The sequence below is a fragment of the Plutella xylostella genome, chromosome 22, assembly GCF_932276165.1.
Source record: "Plutella xylostella chromosome 22, ilPluXylo3.1, whole genome shotgun sequence".
In the NCBI taxonomy this organism is placed as follows: Eukaryota; Metazoa; Arthropoda; class Insecta; order Lepidoptera; family Plutellidae; genus Plutella; species Plutella xylostella.
In genome coordinates this window covers 7,688,346-7,709,443 of record NC_064002.1, presented here as the reverse complement: position 1 = coordinate 7,709,443, position 21,098 = coordinate 7,688,346, and the positions used below count along the sequence as shown (strand labels likewise).

General features: G+C 41.5%; 2 protein-coding genes across 2 annotated transcripts; both read right to left on the bottom strand.

Annotated features, from left to right (window-relative positions):
- Positions 1 to 59: 59 nt before the first annotated feature.
- LOC105391171 (THUMP domain-containing protein 1 homolog) lies at positions 60 to 1,186 on the bottom strand. Its single transcript, XM_011562609.3, has one exon. The coding sequence runs from the start codon at positions 1,068 to 1,070 to the stop codon at positions 207 to 209; it is 864 nt and encodes a 287-aa protein (XP_011560911.1). The 5' UTR covers positions 1,071 to 1,186; the 3' UTR covers positions 60 to 206.
- Positions 1,187 to 10,808: 9,622 nt separating this feature from the next.
- LOC125490292 lies at positions 10,809 to 12,147 on the bottom strand. The gene is made up of 2 exons (XM_048629105.1): positions 11,353 to 12,147; positions 10,809 to 10,886 (listed from the first exon to the last, which is right to left on the bottom strand). The coding sequence occupies exons 1-2, from the start codon at positions 12,145 to 12,147 to the stop codon at positions 10,809 to 10,811; spliced, it is 873 nt and encodes a 290-aa protein (XP_048485062.1).
- Positions 12,148 to 21,098: the final 8,951 nt, after the last annotated feature.

Genomic DNA, 21,098 nt, shown 5'->3' with positions numbered 1-21,098 from the left:
TGTAATTGCAATAGATGATTGCCTACTTGGAAATGGTCATTAAAGAATAATCAGAAAAATACATTTCCACTTTTTTAATTCACATGTATAAAGTGTTATAGACAACATACAGAGTCATGAAAAATGTGTGTTGGGGCATACATTACTACCATACAAACAAGTAAAGCTTATACAATATTAGTATAGAGTGTATTGAAATGCATCATTTATGGTACTTCATTCTGGATCTCCACCACAACATCATTCTTGGATTTCTTTGCCTGCGTCTCACCAGTGTCATTTGAATTATCATCTTTGCACACTTCAAGTAAATTATACTTCTTGTAAGGGTAATAGTTTTCAACAACACTGACTAGGCATATCCCTTTGATAATCTCTATGATAATGCATAGCTTTGGATTTTTCAAGTCCGCCTTGTTACCACTGTTCTTTAGAACAATTAAATCAGCTAGTTCCTTTATGACCAAGTCCCGAGAAACACTGTTGTTGAATCTCTTATTGAACACCACAGCAAAGGTTGATGGCTCCTTCAGGAAGTACTTGTCAAACAGCTTCCCCGCACTCTCCATAATATCAGGCAAGTTTGCTTTGCAAGTGGCCATTATTGGCACTAGGCGGAGTAAGTGCCTTGTCCTTTGAACTTTAGTTGCTAGAAGATCTTTTAATATGGCTGAGGTTAACTCTTCAGGGTTTGGTAGGTTTGTTTTAATGAATATACAGTTGGAGGCACCCGTTTCCACGGCTTGAAATCTTTTGTGTTTGAGTGCTTTTTGGTTATCTTTCTTCATAGAATCCACCTCTCGTTTTAGCAAGTCGCCGATGTCGGCATCTTCGTCGGAATCGGTATCCGACTTGGTTTCTGACGCTGCGACCTCCTTGTCCTCCTTCTCCCGGCCAAGGTCTGGGTACAGCTTGTCCACATATTCATTGAGAATGTTGTATGCCTCTTTCACGCAGTCTTTTTCTCTGAAGTTACAAGTGCAGAAGAATCCTTTGAACCCGGCTTCAAGAAAATACTTATTTCTGCTCTTGCGGAAATAATACTTCTTTTTATTCCTTGCGTCGCCCATGCTGAAGCACTTATTGACTCCGCCCCATTAACTTTATAATATATGATATAACACAGTGTTACGTACAAAATTGATTCCACGATGTGGAATCGGAATACACAAACAAAACTTGTGAAATGACAGAATGACAGTGACAGTGAGTGACAGTCAGACAACCTGTCAATGTCAAATTTAAAGTTGCGTTTCGAAATGGTTTCGAAACGCCCCACACCACAGACAGACGCCACACATCGTACCTTTAGAATAAGAAATAGGATTAGAACTATTCACGTGGAATGGAAACAGAAGCCCGATTTACGCCTATGGGAAAACTATTAGTGAATATGAATATGGTCACGACGCCAGCAAGTGAAGTGGGTGGTGCGGGCGGCAATCGCGGTTTTCATATAAAACCGAAGTTCCGAAGTTATTCTATTCTATTCTCTGTGGGGGTGTCAGAACCTGCACCTGGCTCTCTCGAATGGAACCTTTGTGCATATCCCCAAGGTCTAAACTGCCTTCCTAAGCTTGGACCATTTCCCACCACGCTGGTCCACTGCGGGTTGGTGGGTTGACATATCTAGATGTGCTAAGTCTAGATATGCAGGTTTCCTCACGATGTTTTCCTTCACCGTAAGAGCGATGGTATACATTGTACTTAAATTCAAAGAACTCATTGGTACATGTCAGCGCCGGGATTCGAACCCGCATCTCTTGCGTGAGAAGCGGGCGCTTACCCGACTGAGCTACCACCGCTCTTGTTCCGAAGTTAGATATTGAGGAAAAACTCTTACCCTTCCTTTACCCCTTACCTTTGAAATCCTGCGCTTGGATTCTAAACCCCACCCAGTCACTGTATTTCAGTTTCAGTTAAGTATATTTATAAATCATAATTACAAAAGTTAACAAATAACCCACAAAACCAGTTTATTTATTAACTAGGTAAGTATTTAGGTTCTGCTCTACATTAGTTAGAATTATTATACCTAGGTACTTAGATTTTGCTCTACAGTGAAACTATAAAGTCCTGAAATTAAATGAGGGCACTGCTATCTTTCATGTAGCAACCCTATATAGCGAAACATAACTGACTTTGATACTTGAAATTTTGCCTGTTAACTTCCTAGTTACCTATTTATGTATTTAAAAACAACTTACCATCCACAAAAAAGCTCTTATACAAGCTAGAAGGTGTTAAAATGAAGGCTTATAGTGAAACCAATAAATATTTATTTAGATAACGTTATTTAACTGTATAAAAAAACTGGATCTGTTGACGAAGGGCACACATAGTAAAGACATCAATTTCTCTTTTTGGACGGCCAGTTCTGCTTCTTCCAGGAGTTAGAAATATTCCATATTTTGCCCTCTTTGGCACGCTGGTCCGATATAACTATAAAATAAAATAAAAAAATCTTTTTGAGTTACACAATGCCCCCCAAATTCACACAATGTGAATTTAGTAAGTAAACAAACATATATCTTCAAGTATCAAAATGTTAAGTTTTGACTCAACTGAAACCAGATGAAACCTACAATCAGTGGTATGTAAACAATGTTCGACTTGGGCTCTAAACCTAGGTTTATCGATAAATGAAGCGTTTGTACTAATAAAAAATGAGTTATTACAATTTGTACAATGCTACATACCCGTCATAGACGCTGTACGAGCGTAAACATCCTCCAAATTCGACAAAATGTGTCCAGCTTGATGTTCCGCTAAACATTGTATTAAAACTCGATAAATAACTTCACTAGCTTGACTACGAATATTTTTCTTCATCTTCCTAATTGCAACCAAGCGTAAATTGATGCTTCTATCTAGATTATCCTTATAATTAATAGACGCATTTTTCCTGAAATAAAAATGACATATTATGTATCTAGCCTATCTGAAACCTAGTTAAACATTGTGAGATATGGCGTTTCGACTTTCTCCGTGTTCGGCATCATAAGGGTCACAGTGACAGTTAAATAAAGTCCATTTTTCTCTCCACCTTTAGTTTGCAAGGTGCGGGTGCCTATATAAATAGAGTGAGTCGCCCGCGCGCCTCAGTTGTAATATCACCATGCAGAAATGACTAGGTTTCAGATAGGCTAGATACATAATATGTCATTTTTATTTCAGGAAAAATGCGTCTATTATGTAGTCTGAGCCTATCTGAAACCTAGTTAAACATTGTGAGATGTGTTTATTATCGCATGGTGGAGAGAAAACCAACTGTGACCCATAAGCTACTGATGAGTGTATCAGTAGATAAATATTTGAATCTATAAATTTATAATGCATAGATTTCTAGGTAAGTAATAGATATACTAAAAAGAAAGGTATAAGTATACATAAGACTTAAGTACTTCCTTATTATTCCTGACTTGTCAGAAAGTTATGGAAGGTATATACCTATAAATATAGGTAGGTATTTATACATATGGATACACACAGTGCCTCTTCGAAAGCAATACTTATAAGTAATTATTGATCAAAATCTTGTTATTGTCAAGGCAATATTTTTAACATACACTAGCCGAATGGATGGAACCAGTGAAATACTTTGCAACAATATTTAAAATTTGGTATTTAAAAGCTGTAAAATGTAGAATATCGATCCAGGCCGCTGGGGCTCAGGTCAGCACATGCTGACTAGGGTATGTAATTCTGGACTGACCTCAGAAATGCAGCAGCCGACCCTGGAGCCTCGAGGACCTGCTCAGTCAGCCCTGTATGACGACACGGCCTGCAACACCTGGCGTCTAGTCCTTGGAACGAGGAGTGGTGCTTGAAGGGAAGATAATTTTACTAAATATCTCAGCCTCATCAGCTACTGGAAAAGATTAGATGAAGGCTGTGACACTGGCGGATAACTAAGTATTCAGTTTTTCAAAACATGATGCAGGTCACTACATTCACAGTCTAATTTTGTATTCTAACTAACTCGGCGGTTAACGAGTTCCTGTGCAGTCCTACTAGGAAGGAAAGTTATTTTATAAGCCTTTGCACCGATTTTGTGGGCTACTATCATTCTGTATCATCATGTGTGAATATTATGAGCTCTGGCAGCATTCCTTGGTAGATGACATCAATTAATAAAGATTGATTAACACAACAATAACAATTATAATAGTTGACAAATTAAACCCGGCTAACATGTCTTAACTGGGTAAGTAAATGATCAGTCATGCCACCAGGATAAGTAAAATGTTCAGTACTTCATATGAAAAACATTAACAAGGTCACCTTTAGGTATGTTCGTTAACACTAAGGGCAGGTCTCGGCCAAAACCTTAAGGCTTCGCCTTGTTGCAACTTCAAAGGTACGTAGGTAGGTACCTACTTACATTGTTGTAGGTTCGATTTTAAAACCATTAAGTCAACCTAGATAAAACAAAATAGCTCGATTAAATAAAGATGGTACGTAAAGATGGTACGTAAAGATGTTAGTTGTACCTGATCAGACCTGATGCAACGACAGCCAACATAGACTCTCTAATCTGTGGAAGCAACAATCACGGTGGCGGGAACATGGACAGTTGGACGAGCCACCTCGAGCCTGAGAACTGACAGTTCGCCAACAGCAGATAGCTTGCGGCTATCTATAGGTAAACTTAGGTAGTTAGCTATACCCAAGAAAAATTCCTTGGACATCGATATGAGAGTGGAACAGCGAATAACTGTGACATTCATTAAAACAAAAAGGCTTGTTGTTGTCCAGCTAAGGAAGGTTACCTACTCCAGCGACCTGGTATTCCATTCTGAAAGAACTGCGAAGAGTTAATATTATGACTAATAATTATTACTTATTTAGAAAGTTTTCAGCAAACTCTAATAAATCAAGCAGCTACCACGTCACCGCTGCCCGGTTATAGCTCTGTACTAGCTTAGTAGATATATATACCAGTTCTAGCCTTCAGCTAGAGGCCAGAGAGCTCCTAAATGAGATGCGAGTACGAGCATGACACAAGTAATTTTTTTTTACTTGTTAACTAGTTACGTAACTAACTGAAAGATCCATAAAACAGTTGAGGATTACTCAAAATGGAATTGTGAAAACGGCACGTCTGCATCTTAACCAGTCAGTCTAAGTTGTTTCAGCAGATACAGTGTTGAAAAATAGTTATGAAACGTTTGCGCCAGAATCGAATTAAAAATACATTTTCATTAGAGAAGCCGTTTAGGCATGAATAGGTACTTTCACCCTTTGGATTGTGCTCCAAATGATGACCTTCGAAATTCATAGAAATTTAATGACGACTGCCATTGTTTATTATCTAGCCCCGTACATTGAGTAGGGCTGCGGCTACACGTGATGTGATACACAGTACACAGTAGGTATATGCATGTTCCCAGATTAGTGGAAGTTATAATTTTACCAAAAGGTAGTCGTCTCGTGCAAGAGCACCGTTACTCGATTTATTCGATACACAACTAGTAGACAGCTGCTGCGTAGGAGGTTCACGCATTTTTCAACAAAGAGCTCGGATACACTCACAATCCACTGGGACATAAGGAAGACAGCTAATATGGTGCCACTCAGAAACCGCGATGACACTCCGATCATGATCACCCGACAGTAGGATCATAATAAATTCGGTAACTTGTGAAGCGGTATGGTATAGCATCAGCGACTTTCACGAAATCAGGAATTAGCTCAGTGCTTTTAGGTTGAACACTCGCCGGTGGGATTCACTTTGCTCACAGCCGAGAAAAGAAAAGACTCAAAGCTGGAATCTGCCGATGTGTCATGACACTTAAGATAGTGTCTGGGGGGTCACTTTATATGACGAAAAACGAACTTTCAGTGCACTGCGGCGCGAGCCGCTCTATCTGTTTGTATGTATTAAACGTGCCGATTGCACGACAGCTCTCGTTCGTTCGTTTCTCATCAGTATAGAGTAACGCTCCTGTACTTACCGTGCGTCACCATTCCCATGAGCAGTCCAATGATCTTTAGGCAGTTTAGAACAAAAGCTGCATTAGACAGTTTCTTCAGCAGAGACATCGAAATCAAAAAATTGATTGCACAACTATCCCCAGGAGCAGTCTACAGGTCACTTTGGGTAGTTCAGAAGAAAGCTGCTTTAATAGAATACCCTACCTCAGCGGAGGCATCAAATTGAAGTGCTATAACACTTTTAGAAGCGGTGCACGTTACCCGATTTGTCGTCATCCATGCCGATGCGGCTACGGCGACTGCAGGTGGTTACTCAGGCTTCGTTGGTGTGCCCTTGTATGGCTAACATGACCAACCTTGGTAGTAAACGTTCGTCTGCATATGCCAAAATCACTGATGAATAGCGCACGTTACTCGATACCTTCTAAATAAGTCACTCATAATGATGGCTGATGATGATGATGACCGTGCTAGCAATAGTGCAGGCGGTTCCGCTGAGCATAAAATCTCTTCCACAGACAGGGGGCGTTTGGATCTGGCAACCAGAACAGGAGTGCCTGGTGTGCGCAGCGATGCAGGTGGGCCAACACAGCCGCCAGGGCAGGAGTACATGGCTGGGTCTATGCAGCGATGCAGGTAGCACAAACCGGTGGCCAGGGCCAGGACCGGGTGTACGCTGCGATGCAGGTGGCACAAAACGGTGGCCAGGGCCAGGACCGGGTGTACAGCCGCCAGGGCAGGAGTGCATGGCTGGGTCTATGCAGCGATGCAGGTACCACAAACCGGTGGCCAGGGCCAGGACCGGGTGTACGCTGCGATGCAGGTGGCACGAGACGGCGGCCAGCGCAGGAGCACAGGGCCGGGTGTATGCTGCGATGCAGGTGGCACGAACCGGTGGCCAGGGCAGGAGCGCAGGGCCGGGTGTACGCTGCGATGCAGGTGGCACGAGACGGCGGCCAGCGCGGGAGCACAGGGCCGGGTGCAGGTTACACGAAACTTCAATTTCACCGAATCGGCCTGCCTACCCTTCAGCGGGTAGGTACCGGCGGATCACATTACTTGCCGCACATGCCACAATGTCCCAACATACTGAAACTCGGAGCCACGTGCTTCCTGTAAAAAATTCTATGACGGTCCTGGAAAGCTCCTGTTTGTAAAGCCTTACATAAGCTATAATCAAGTGCATTATTGTAATAGCAAAGTTTTTATCAACTGTTTTCTAAAAATATTAGAAATTGAGGGTAGAAAAATATATTTTTATTATTTTTTCCTGTATAAAATTAACATATGCTTTACTTAAAGCGGTCATTAATGTAAGTATCTAGCTCAAGCGCCACTAGTAGGACCGGAATATGTGATCAATCATCACCACGACTATTGAATCGGACCCTACTGCGTGGGATAAAAACCCCAAGCGCCGGAGCATTATGACCAGTGGCTGAGCTTTTAAAAGCAGTAAATAATAGCATTTTACTCACGGCTTATCAACTCAAACCTTCGTTGCGAAATCCTCAGCAATGGCTGCGTGCGCAGCAGCCGGCAGGTCCCGCTCCCCGACGCCACGTGTCGCGGTGGCCGCGCCCCGCGCCGCCTGGTCCGCATCACGCTGCTCCCGGCAGCGAGGACTCCGCAAATTCAATATTATATTTTTCCCCGTTCGGAGCGAAGCCGACGAGAACCGTAGCTACATTGAGCCATTTTGCCGAAGTGTTCACTTCAAAAATCAAAAACCAACTGAGGCGCGCGGGCGACTCACTCTATTTATATAGGCACCCGCACCTTGCAAACTAAAGGTGGAGAGAAAAATGGACTTTATTTAACTGTCACTGTGACCCTTATGATGCCGAACACGGAGAAAGTCGAAACGCCATATCTCACAATGTTTAACTAGGTTTCAGATAGGCTCAGACTACATAATAAGAAAATTCAAAAAAACAGCCAACTGCCTATTGACATAAACAATTGTTATGACTTTTATGTTTCTTTTCTAATGGTGCCAGGCTCCTGGAAATTTTAGTTCCTCAAACATTAATTTCAGGACTTTATAGTTTCACTGTACATTGATGGTACATTGGTTTTTTTTTTTTTTTTTTTTTTTTTTTTAAAGATTTTATTATCACTCCACAGACTTTATGTCCGTGCCTTTTTGAGAGATCAATATATTGTGAGAGTTTGGTTGTTTTTTGTCTTCATCTTTTAACTACTCACTACTCAATGTGGAAGCTTATAATATATATATTTTATCTTTTATATATATATACCTATATATTATTCCTAATTTTTTTTTTTTTTGCACTCCTGGAGGAAAATCTACACAGACACCTGGGAAGGGGACCCAGGTAGTGTCGGCCTTTAACCGACTAAAAACCCCCAGTTGTGCATATCTTGTTTTTTTTTTTTTTTTTTTTTTTTTTTCTTTGTTTCACACAGTCACACTTACAATTTTATTATAATGGCAACAAACATTTGAAGGGTAGGGCCAGTGTCAGCTGTCTTCAGAGAACTTAACAGACGCCTGTCAGTGGCCACACACTCCTTTTGTCATCGCTGTTGTTTTGCCTGGTGTTAATGTGTGACAGTGTTCTTAAAACTATCTTAATTTTATTGGTTAGTTCTTATACAGATAATATTAATTCATGATATACTATACAATACCTACATATCAAAACTATACAATACATGCTATATACTATACATAACAAAACTATAAAATACATGCAATACGGTTTGGCCGTCAATATAAAATTAAAATCAAAATTCTCCTATTCCGCTCCATTTTGCGTTGCCAAAAGCCTTGATTGCTGGGCAACGACCTCTTTGTCCCGATTTTTTATTGCCATCTTTAGGTTGTACTCGAGGATCCGTTTCTTCGGTGCTGTTATTGCCGTTTTAGCGAGGTTGCCGATAGCGTCCTCGGTGTCATCCGCATAGTAGGTGCAGGCGGAGGTGTGCCTCGACAGCGCCACTACTGCGTGAGGTATGCTATCGTGCAACTTTATTTTATCTTTTGTTTTTATGATAATGACGGATTCGTACGTCAATCCCTGTGCTTCGTGTATGGTTAAGACGCGTGATCCCGTTCCTTCTCCAAACCCTTGGCTGGTCAGGGTCTCTTTTTCTTCCTGTGTATGCGTCAGGAATAGAGTGTTGGTTTGGGATTTTGGAATTGTTGCGTCTGTAAACCTTTTCAGCTGCAGGGATTGGATACGCGTTGTGGCTGCGTATATGCCTGAGTATACTTCTCTTAGGGCGTATGCAACATCCATGGGGTTTCTGTATGAGCACAACAGCTCCTGGGTGATGTTTGCTACCAGTGTTGGGCGACTGTACCTTAGTTCGAATAGGTTCTCTCTGTCTATGTACGGTAGCTGGTTGATGTCTCCGATTAGAGCAATATCACTGGCACGGGACAGGCGGGCGGCAATTACGATTGCCCCGAAATGGTTCATCAGGGCCTCGTCAATTATCAGGCGTTGGCATCCGACATGTTCTCTAAAGCCGTTTACTAGGACTGATGCCATCGTACGTACCCTAGTTCTAACCATGTCCCCGATCCTATGCGCTAGCCTGTTTCGTATATCGACGGCCGCCTCAGTTGTCGTGGTGATAATGGTGTCTTTGCTCACATCGAAGTTATTTACCACCCAGGTTGTCTTCCCACATCCAGGTACCCCGTTCACCCAAGCGATGGTGGGCATCGTCCAGCTATTCCAGGTAGCGTTAATGGTTTCCGCTTTTGCTAGGATTTTGTCCTCTAGCATAATCCTGGTACACTGAGCTACGACCACCATTTGGTTGTTGTGTGGGAGAGTGAGTTTCGGGATGTTGCGTTCCCAGGGCACGAATCCGCATTCCTCGCTAAAAGCCGCCATATACGCTCCAGTCATTTTGCCTCTGAGGACTTGGCAACTACTGTTATCGTATATGCAGGCTTCGGCCTCCTCGATTAAAACTTTTAGCCGGCTTTCGTTCTCTTGCCTGTAGGTCTGCATGATCGTTTTGCAGGACAAGAGATTTACCTGCTTTGTGGCGGTTGTAATTGCCATAAATTCGATGGCGGCATTCTCTAGATGGTCGTTTGAAGTGGTAGCTGTTTTCAGCTTCGGTGGGACCACCTGGCATGGGCCAAATCTCCAGAGAACCTAAAACTGGAAAAAGTTCTCTGGAGATTTGGCGCCTCTCGGGTGTCCTCTGTGGTTTTCCTATAAGGCTTGAGGCAGCTGCTTTAAAAGCCTGGAGGAACCCTTGGACACGCCCTTGCGATGTTAAATTGTGCATCCTCCTTTCCATGTTCCGTTGTTTTGAAGCGGCGACAGCCCCAGCGGTCATCCTCTCCTGTAGGCGTTCAGATCCGGTGACCAAGTATTCGGCTTGTTGGTGGCAGTTGTCAATGCCCCTCGCAAGTATATGACCTTTGAGAAAGCTTAGATCTTCGCCTCTGTCCTCGTACACCACTATTTCATGATGTTTTGAGGCTTTTAGGCAACCCAGCTGGTCAACAATTTCGCCTTTCCTATACTCGATCACCATTGCGTCTACGCTTATTATCCTGGGGACGTTACTGTCTAGCGCTATCTCTCCAAGCTTACTGAGCCATGAGCATGCCTGAACGAACGGGGTGTCGTCGGCCCACTCGAATAGTGCGATGGTCTTGTTACGCCATCGCACTAGTCTGCAGGGCTGATTTCCCACTAGGGTTACTGGCAATGCGTCGTAGGCTTTACGCTTCATGGTAGCCTTCGATGTGCTCCCATTTAGGAGAGAGGCTAGGCCGGGTGATATGGCCACGCTCTTTCGCGCCCCTGAGATACAGAAGCTGATGCCGAGTCTTTCACTGCTTCCGTCCATGAACAGAGCCACGCTTCGGAGTCTTAGTCTAGCTTCTCCTTTTTCTCCACAATCCAACAGCTGATGTGTTGCTGTTTCTTTAGGAGTTGCTTGTGGTGGTGCTGTGATGGTTGTGACTGAGGCTTGATATACTGGTATTGATTGCGGGTCGGGGCGGGGTATGGTGCTGTTTCTCCTGGCTGCTACTCTGAAGACACGATCTGAATAAGATAGAAAATGAGGTCTATGCTTGGTGTCTGCCAGAATATCTTTTAATTCTGACTCCACCAAATTCCTGTCTATCAATGTCTCCAGATCTTGTCTTGCAGCAAGGAAACGGGGGCAGTCGAGAATTATATGCCAGACCGATTCAATGATGTTGGGGTCGCATTCACATTCTGGGCTTTCTTTGAGTTTAAATCTGTACAAATACTCTCCCATCCCCCCATGTCCAGTCAGCATTTGTACGTGAGCAGGGGTCAGTTTGGCACTTCGCGTAATCCGGTAAGCTTGGTTGACATCCGGTAAGAATTTACGCGTGACTGCTCCTGTACTGGATGTCGCATATCGGTCTTGCCATTTCCGGACCGATTCCTCTCTGATCTTTTTCCTGACATAGGACAGGGGGACTTTGTCATAGTCGTGGGAGGTGCTTTGTAGAGCTGCCGTTTTGGCGAGCTCATCGGCTCTTTCGTTCCCGGCAGTTCCAATGTGTGCCCTCAGCCAGAACATTTTTATCTCCCTGCCCTCGCACACGACCCTCGCAATGTTTTCCTTTATGCTTCTTGCCAGGGGGTGGCTCAGTTTCGGATTTCGGAGCAGATCGAGTGATGATCTCGAGTCGCTCAAGATGTTCACTTTGTTATCCGTACTAGAGCTCACCAGTCTTGTTGCCCTGTGAAGGGCATAAAGTTCCGATTGGAAGACCGTGCACGACGGGTGGAGACCAAAAGTCTCGGACAGTTTTTCTTTTCCATCCTCCCACCAACTTAGGGCGGCGCCGACTTTTCCCTCTATCTTGCTTCCATCCGTGAAGATTTGGGAACCGGTATGCAACGGGTTGGTGTTTTCAAAGAACTCGTAGTTGGTAGAGGTAAGTGTGGACGGATGTGGTAAGTCCAGGTACCCTACTTTCCGTTCGAGCTCTTTGCCTGGCGGGAGGTAGTCGGTTGACAAAAGTTTTTTGGATTTGTACAGATTTGCTGCCTCCTGTATTCTGAGATCGAGAGGCAGCAATCCCGATAGTGCCAGTGCAGATGTGAGCGACACTGTTCGGTATGCTTTGCATATTTTCTGCGCGAAACCTCTTTGCAGCGAGAACAGTTGTTTTTTGTTCATTTCCAGTTCAACGGCTTCCGACCAGACGCTTGCGGCGTATGTCATGATGGGCTCCACTACTGCGATGTATATTGTCCTCACAATTTCACCGTTAAGTCCCCAGGTTACTTTCGCCGCTCTACATTGGTTATATTCTGCTCAACATTCAGATTCTCTCTACATTCGTAATAATAATTATGCTCTACGTGCCTACATAAGTTGGTTTCTGCTTTACATTAACAAATTAGATTTTTCTCTACATCAGTTATAGAAAAACACTCGTTGCGGAGGTGTACCAAATTTTCAATAGTTTTCGATATCTCTTACGGTTTTCGAGAAAATCAAGGAACTAACAATTGCTTTGATTTGAAATAAAAAAAATATAGGTACTTCGTAGTTAATTTTAATGTTGTATCCTCTCAAGGTACCAAATTTTCATTAGTTTTTCGATGTCTCTTACGGTTTTCGAGAAAATCAATGAAATAACGACAGGTGTTTTGATTTAAAAGTGAACCGATTATACCTACGTCATTGTTAATTTCAGTTTTGGGTAGATTCTAACTTGACCGGTTTTTCATGGGTCCAACGTGTAGAAAACCCCTCGTTGCGGGGGTGTATCCTCGTGGGGGTACCAAATTTTCATTAGTTTTTCGATATCTCTTACGGTTTTCGAGAAAATCAATGAAATAACGACAGGTGCTTTGATTTAAAATGAACCGATTATACGTCAATGTTAATTTCAGTTTTGGGTAGATTCTAACTTTACCGGTTTTTCATGGTTCAACGTGTAGAAAACCCCTCGTTGCGGGGGTGTATCCTCGTAGGGGGCACCAAATTTTCATTAGATTTCGATATTTCTTACGGTTTTTGAGAAAATCAATGAAATTACGACAGGTGCTTTGATTTAAAAATGAACCGATTATACGTCGTTGTTCATTTCAGTTTTGGGTAGATTCTAACTTGACCGGTTTTTCATGGGTCCAACGTGTAGAAAACCCCTCGTTGCGGGGGTGTATCCTCGTGGGGGTACCAAATTTTCATTAATTTTTCGATATCTAGTACGGTTTTCGAGAAAATCAAGGAAATAATGAAAAACTATTATTATATTGTGTCATTTTATTATGTTATACATATAATATTGCTATCGTCTATACAAAGAGTGATTCAACTCACTCAGCATTTTAGATACATGTTATTTTGGGTGAATAAGTACCTTCTACTGCAGAGCTAGAGGGAGCAGAGCACCTAGCCTAAAAAGCGAGTGCACGAAGCAAAGGAGATATGCCCTTTGTCGATTAGGGTCCCTGTGAGCACCTGCCGACATTTTCCATTTTCAGTCACGCTTTACAGTTTAATAAAAGCGATAAACTTGCAAAATTTTCTTTGGGACGATAAATTTTAGTGCCGATATTTTGAGCGCTACTGTGTTTTAGACAAGAGCACCACATGTTTGGACCCTAAAGTAGACTGCTTGGGTAATTGTGTACAGAAACAAGGTTATTCACTTAGCCCCGCGGCCTTTCATGAGAGATTCGGGATGAAGTTCTGCGTTGCTCAAGTGTGCGGATCAGATTATAATAACCATTTTCTTTGATTTGAGGTTTCTTACTCTTGATTGTTGATTGAGGATAGCTAGTTACTTACATGTTGCTATTGCCTATGTAAATTATTATTCTGCAAATAGGATGTAGGGTATCGAGCAATGAACAAGTTCCAGTGAAAATAGCACCAAATTACTTCTTAACGAAAAAGGTTAGCTTAAGGGTCCGCAATAGGCAATCGAGGGTTGGCATTGTCATAGAATTATGTAGTAAATGATGCTCTACAGCCTTGAAAAAAATCACACCGGTAGTCGAAGAGTCTAGCTAGGTGCTGAATCATTCGAATTTAAGTAAAAGCTTATGGATAACTGTAAATTAAATTCAGAATATGACGAAAAACCAGTAAATGACACTCCCGTATTGTAACAACTGTGTCGTAATCATCAAGAGATTTCATATGATTTTTATCATATTATAAAGTTAAAGGCTTGGACTAGGCGCTAAATACCTTGTTTTTTAATAAACACACACTTATTTTGTGTAAATTAATCCCAAACTTGAGCAATTTTTTTCCCTCAAATCTTCATACAAATATCTATGGCGGTTTTCTGTGTTATAAAATCATAAACACAAGTGACGTTTGACTCAGTTGGCCGCTGGCCTCCAAAGAAGGGTCACGTCGGTTTAGGCAGCACTGACAGCTCGCGATCTTATCGTGTACAGATACAAAATCACTGCACATTGGTTGTCATTGCACTTTTTCAACTTTTATGACACCAACATAATTTGATTTGAAATTGAGGAAGCATAATTCTTCCAGTATATTCAATACATTAAATTAAATTAGATAGGTAGTGTACAATATTCTCGTGACATTACAGTCTCGTAAAGGTCTGATGAGGAGCAGGAATATAGCGAATGGATCTAAGTGATGACAATACGCACGAACATTAGGTTAGGGATCAAAAATACAGTCTCTTGGTGCTAGTTGAGGTATGGTCTCGTGAGGATCTGATGAGGGCAGTAACACGGTGGTGGCTCAATTTTATTTCAAAGATGTAAATAGCTAAAAGCATCGAGTTTGGGCTATTAAGTATGTTTTTCAGAGAGAGAGAAAGAGATTTTATTTTTCCTCTGGATGTGTTAGGTTTACTGGGTTTACTAAGTTCATTCAGTTAATGGCATCAAGTTGTTATGTGTTCATAAGTAATAATTATTTATTAACAAAATGCTGTTGGTTCTCCACGAAAATGTAAAAATAAAAATAAAATAAATAAAAATAAATTCGTAACGTAAAATTGTCAATGACGGAATTTCTTCTATAGACAGTAGCCACAAAAAAAACAAACGATAGATGGCGTGATTTGAAGATAAAGATACATTTATTCGACACATAGCAACAACGAAAAAAATACAGATTTAAAGAAAACAAACACATACTTATACAAAACATCAAAGAAAAAAAAGGATACACATCAAAATAACTGGAAAAAATATAAGCCCCAATTTACTTGTGTGGGACAGAGAGTACCATATTTTTTTTTTTTGGGTTACTCCCTATCTATGCGAAATATCAGCTTGATATCTTTACCCGTTTCTGAGAAAAAGGGCGGTGACAGACGGACAACAAAGAGACCCTATAACGGTTGCTTTTTTTCTTTTGACGTTCGAAACCCTAAAATTAAGTAAAAATATTATGCTGCTACCAAAAAATGTACATTTACGGTGGCCTGCGCCTAAAAGTATACAGGCGGAGTTTTTAAAATAGCGATCCCTGATGATGAAGGGACCAGCTACATCTGTTATAAATCCAGGGACGTGTTGTGTGTGATGTGTGTAGCAGTGGTGTTTATGTGGATGTGCTTGAGCAGCATGTGAGCTTGAGATCGCTATTTTAAAAACTCCGCCTGTATATTTTTAGGCGCAGGCCACCGTACTTACAGGTATTGAAAAAGCGGTATATAGTACTAAACAAATTATAAACAAACAAAAAACCCGACTGCACGCTAAAAATATGAAAACAAGTCCCAATGTTAATGGAAAGTATCGTAGGCGGGGACCAGCAGAGGGTTCACCATTTAGCTGAATGTTACTTAGAAAACGGCCTTGAGTGGCGGTCAAGTTGGTCCCCGCCTGCGATACTTTCCATTAACATTGGGACTTGTTTTCATGTTTATAGCGTACAGTCGGGTTTTTCGTTTGTTTATAATTGTATTTTTTTATTTGTAACTTTTTAGTTGTTTTTATTTTATGAAATTTTACGTCGGTAGGTAGTTCATGATCATTTTTTATTTCAATAATTTTGGTGTTGTTATTTAAATACCTTCAATATGCATATTTTTATAATGTGAAAATCAAGCCCTTTCATTTGATACCTTACACGGCAAAGTTGAATTATTATTTTTTCGATCATCACGTTATGTCCTCTAGAGGGCGCTATGTTCATTATAATGGAACTTCACATAGCCTATAACCATCGCGCCATCAATACGCTTCTAACAATACCTCATACATCAAAATCTATCAAGCCGTTTAGGCTACAGGAGGGAACAAAGAAACAGACAAACATACATACATACAATCAAAAAACATTACCCTCCTCTTTCGGCAGTCTGGTAAAAAGGAGTAAGACAGGGGGTCATTCTGAACTTTTGCTCTACGAGTTTTGGAAATTAACTTTGTTGGACATGTGACTTTTTACCATGGAAAACGAATATTTTTTTTTCGCGAATTTGCAAATCTCGTAGAACAAAAGTTGTTCAGAATGACCCCTTGAGTCATCCCCTTTTGGCTTAGTATAGCCCTTTTGCGACACTATGTATTTACTTTGCTTTGTCGTCGGGGTTCAGTTGGCTGGAGAATGCCCGAAACTTATTATCTACACTTTAATACTTGTAGTTACCTTTCTACAAGTAAATACCACATTTGTTTGAGAAAGCTAATCGGGTTCCGAGTATAGAGTAAAGTGGCACCCCTATTAATTTCTACTCTTTCCTGGTGCCTACCAGTGTAAGTAAGAATTATACTTACTTACCCTAAAATCACCCAAAATGTACTTGAACATAATTGTCAATAAAGTTGGCGAGTAAAAGTTTATCGACCCACTGTGCAAACTTACATGTGTGCGTGTCACTGCGTGTGCTGTGTGAAGAGCATTGAAAACCCAAAATTGGCGCGGCACGTCACCCTGTACGGGCCCTTAAATGTTTCTAATAACTGGGGCCATTTGGTGTTGCATTTTGTAAGTGGAATTGAATACTTAAATAAATTGAATTGCTCGTAAATGCAGGTAATTTAGCTACAAAATAACGTGTCTAAGTTTTATGCTTTATGTATAAAGGATGAAAGGTTTTACAGGAAGGCAAGTATGCCAGTATAGTAATACTGGCTTATAAATTTTGAACCAATACGATTCTTCCTACCAAATTTTAGACTGATGCGTGGACACTAACATGGCGTATGTCCTTCAAAGGTGGCGTGAAATAACAATTGCACAATTTAGGCATAGCGGCTTCGCTTCCGACGCCTGAAATTGAAAACCGGCGGCACAGAACATTGTGCAAACGAAATTGGTGGCAGATGGGTATCCTTTGCCGCTTTATCCGAGTTAATTGATACTAGTGTACGAACGTGTAGCCATCTGTAGGCAGTAGTTTAAGCTACAATAGACAAATTGTGCTGCAAGTAGGCCTAAGTGTCGAGTGAGAAATAGGGAAGTACTTTCCAATTTATTATTTATATAGGCTATTTACATTTCCATTAAGACCGACCAATTTGCATTCGAACTTTTATTTATGTTTGCCTGCCTAAGAATTTGAAAGCGTAGCGGAAATTTATTTATCGCAAAAAATAAAATACCTACCGCGCGCGATGAAAGCGACACATTGGGAAAATACACTCGCGAGCAACCAAATCGACTCAAGCCTTCACGGCGCACATATACATTGATTTTCCTAAAACGATAAATGGTAAATATAAAAGTGATATGTCATTCGAAAGCTGAAGAATTAGGCTTTCAATTAAGATCAATACCATAAAAAAAAACTAAGCGCAGATTTAATGACGCATTTTAATTGCCCGTCAGTGTTAATTACCTCATTAGGAATCCACGCCTTGCGCTACCTGATCCCGCTATAAAACCTTTCCACATCCGGTGTACCTTATCAGTCGCTTGTTGCAAGTTGACCGGTACACATCTCGTTGCATTGTATTCCTTGTTTTCGCAAACCCATGGATACCACACCAGAAGAAGCTGCTCAAGTTGTTGCCTTGCTGCAACAAGGGTTAAGTCAGCGAGCAGTCGCTGCCCAGCTCCACTTGAGCCAGTCTGCTGTATCCCGAGTATACAGACGGTTCCAAGAGACTGGTGCCTTCAATCGAAGACCAAGAACGGGCCGCCACCGCTGCACTTCAGAGAGAGACGACCGCTTCATTGTCTCAACCTCGCTGCGCAATCGACACCTTACGGGCGTTGATGTGCAGCAAGAACTGAGACGTGTACGACAAGTGGCTGTCAGCGAGTGGACAGTGAGAAGACGCTTGAAGGAAGCCAACTTGACACCAAAAAGACCTGCATCAGGCCCCAAATTGACTGCAGGCCACCGACAAGCGCGTCTTCAGTTTGCTCGAGAGCATCTCGATTGGAGCATTGCGCAATGGCGGTCGGTCCTGTTTACTGATGAGTGCAGAGTGTGTCTGCATGGCAGTGACAGGAGAGGCCGGGTCTACCGGCGTCCGGGGGAACGATTTGCCCAATGTTGTTTCGCTGAAACAGTAGCATATGGCGGCGGTTCCTGCATGATGTGGGCTGGTATTTCTCTAGAGGGAAAAACCGCACTTGTTTTCGTGCCTGGAGGCGGCCGAGGAGGCGGGTTAACAGCTGATCGGTACATCACCGACATTCTACTCGGTCATGTTGTGCCCTATGCAGAATTTGTCGGTGAAGACTTCGTGCTAATGCACGACAATGCCCGCTGCCACACGGCACGAGTCAGTCGGCAGTTTCTGAGAGAGAAGGAATTGCGCACGATGGACTGGCCTGCGCTCAGTCCTGACCTGAATCCCATCGAACACTTATGGGACGAGCTCAAAAGAAGAGTTCGGGCCAGGAATCCAGTCCCTGCAAGCGTGGACGAGCTGAAGACAGCTTTATTAGAGGAGTGGGACGGCATTCCTCAGGAAACTGTCAAAAAGTTGATAAGGTCTATGAGAAACAGGCTGCAGGCTGTAATTAGGGCAAGAGGGGGCAATACAAAGTATTGATTTAAATAAATAAATTTTTATCTTAACATTTTTTGTTTAATTTGTATAATACGATACCCATACCCTTTTTTCCTAAATTCCCGTTTTTCCTACAATTGCGTTCAGACATCATTTATTTCAAAAATGATGAATGGATTTCAATAATAATGATATCAAATTAAAGCTGACATCTTAAGCTTTTAAATGACATATCATTTTTATTATTTCTATTCATAATTTTACTTGTATTAATGTATGTTTGCGCCGTCAAGGCTTGAGTCGATTTGGTTGCTCGCGAGTGTATATGTATAAAGCATAAAAGACTTCGAATCAGGTAAGAAGCGGGTCGATCAAATGAGTTTATTGAATTTATGGAACGTACTGACAACGGCAGCGACGACGCCTGAATGTAACGAGATCGAGTGACTTTTCCGTATTCCCTTATTGAGAGGCCTGAGGGATATTAATTCGGTTCAAGTAGAGTGGTCATCGGCTAATGATGTCCCCTGACAAACGTTAGGGCCGCTTTAGGGCCCTTTCCTCCCTTTATTTTTTCTTCCCGAGTGACTCATCAGGCGGTCTTCTTTTTCTACGAGTTCCGGTTTTTATGGTATACCAATGAATTCGGTAACATTAGACCTGCTTCAGTATTGAAGCGGAATATATTATAAATGTTGCAGTTTAAGATGTAAAAAAATATTGTATTTATTGACGACCGAATGGCGTAGTGGTTAGTGGCCCTGACTGCTATGCCGAAGGTCCCGGGTTCGATTCCCGGCTGGGGCAGATATTTGTTTAAATACAGATACTCGGGTCTTGGGTGTTGATATTTATATTTAGTATCTATCTATCTATGTATTTGTGTAGATATATCAGCTGTCCGACACCCATAACACAGGTTCTGCCTAGCTTGGGGTCGGATGGCCTTGTGTAAGATGTCCGCACATATTTATTTAAAAAAAATAACAATAAATTTATTAAAAAAAAATTGTATTTAATAAGTATTTGAACTTACGTGAGTTCAATTAAGCTAATCTATGTATCCTTACGTAGATCAACTGAAATGACTTTGTGTGTACCTACAGTAAAGTTATAAGTAAGATTTCTAACTAGTACATAGGGCTACTTCTATTTCAATGAAATCTATTTTACCAGCCAATACGACACACACAAATCCCATTACGACCATCGCCTCGACCACGCGTCTCTACCAATAACAGTGGGTTGTTTAATTGAATACGTTATCCTATAGTGGTGGAGTCTAGTCTTCAGGCGTCCTCAAGTGTCCCATTGCCTAGTGTCCCTACAGGAGAGCCAGACAAATTGCTTAGGGCTTATACTAGTACCGAATTGGCCTAATACTGACATTGCATCGCTGAAAGTTATACGGGTATCTGTTATATACTTATATTAATTATGATTTAGGGCTGATTTTTCAATGGGCAGATAAACGTTATCTCAGGAATAATTCTGATGCTGTCACATAGTGAATATTTGTATTAGACAGTGACGGCAACGATTTTGTTCCATTGAAAAAATCAGCCCTTAGGAAATAAAAGCGCAGCAAAAAAGTTCATAAAATTGTCTGTGGGAAGATTGAGTGAAAAATTCCACCTTGTGCATGTACATAATTATACTGTTCAGTAATACTCGTAGGAATTATGTACTTAGAAGGTCGATGACATATTCTTATCTTGGCTTGGTTGGGTTTGTCACCGTAGAGAAAGCATTGGCAATAAGAATAGCGAAAGTCAATGCATAAGGAAAAGTAGATTATAAGTTACATCTATCAGTATTCTATCTTTCTATATGTTCGGTACCGACGAACACTTTAATAATTGTATGTGGGTAGGTTCTTATATTTGTATGTGGGTAGGTTCTATTATTATTGACAGTCTACTCAGTCGTTGGCAGCCTCTCGTCGGGTTAGCTGCTCTTGTTTTTCGGCGCGGTCGCGATCTTGGAATATTTGTATTTTCGGTTAAATATTACCAGCTGCTATTAGGCATTATATTTGTGTATACGATTATAAGTGGACATGTGATTTTGTGTGTGAGAACCTCAAGATTAAAACGGATTACTCAAGCATCGGGAGGGCCCTCCACGTCGAGCTTTGGACCTTGAACCATCACGTGAGCAAAAACCTATATAATATTTATTTTATTAAATATATTTATCCAACATTTTGGTAGCAGAGCGTGGTTTTAATACGGCTATACGAGTATTATTAGGTTT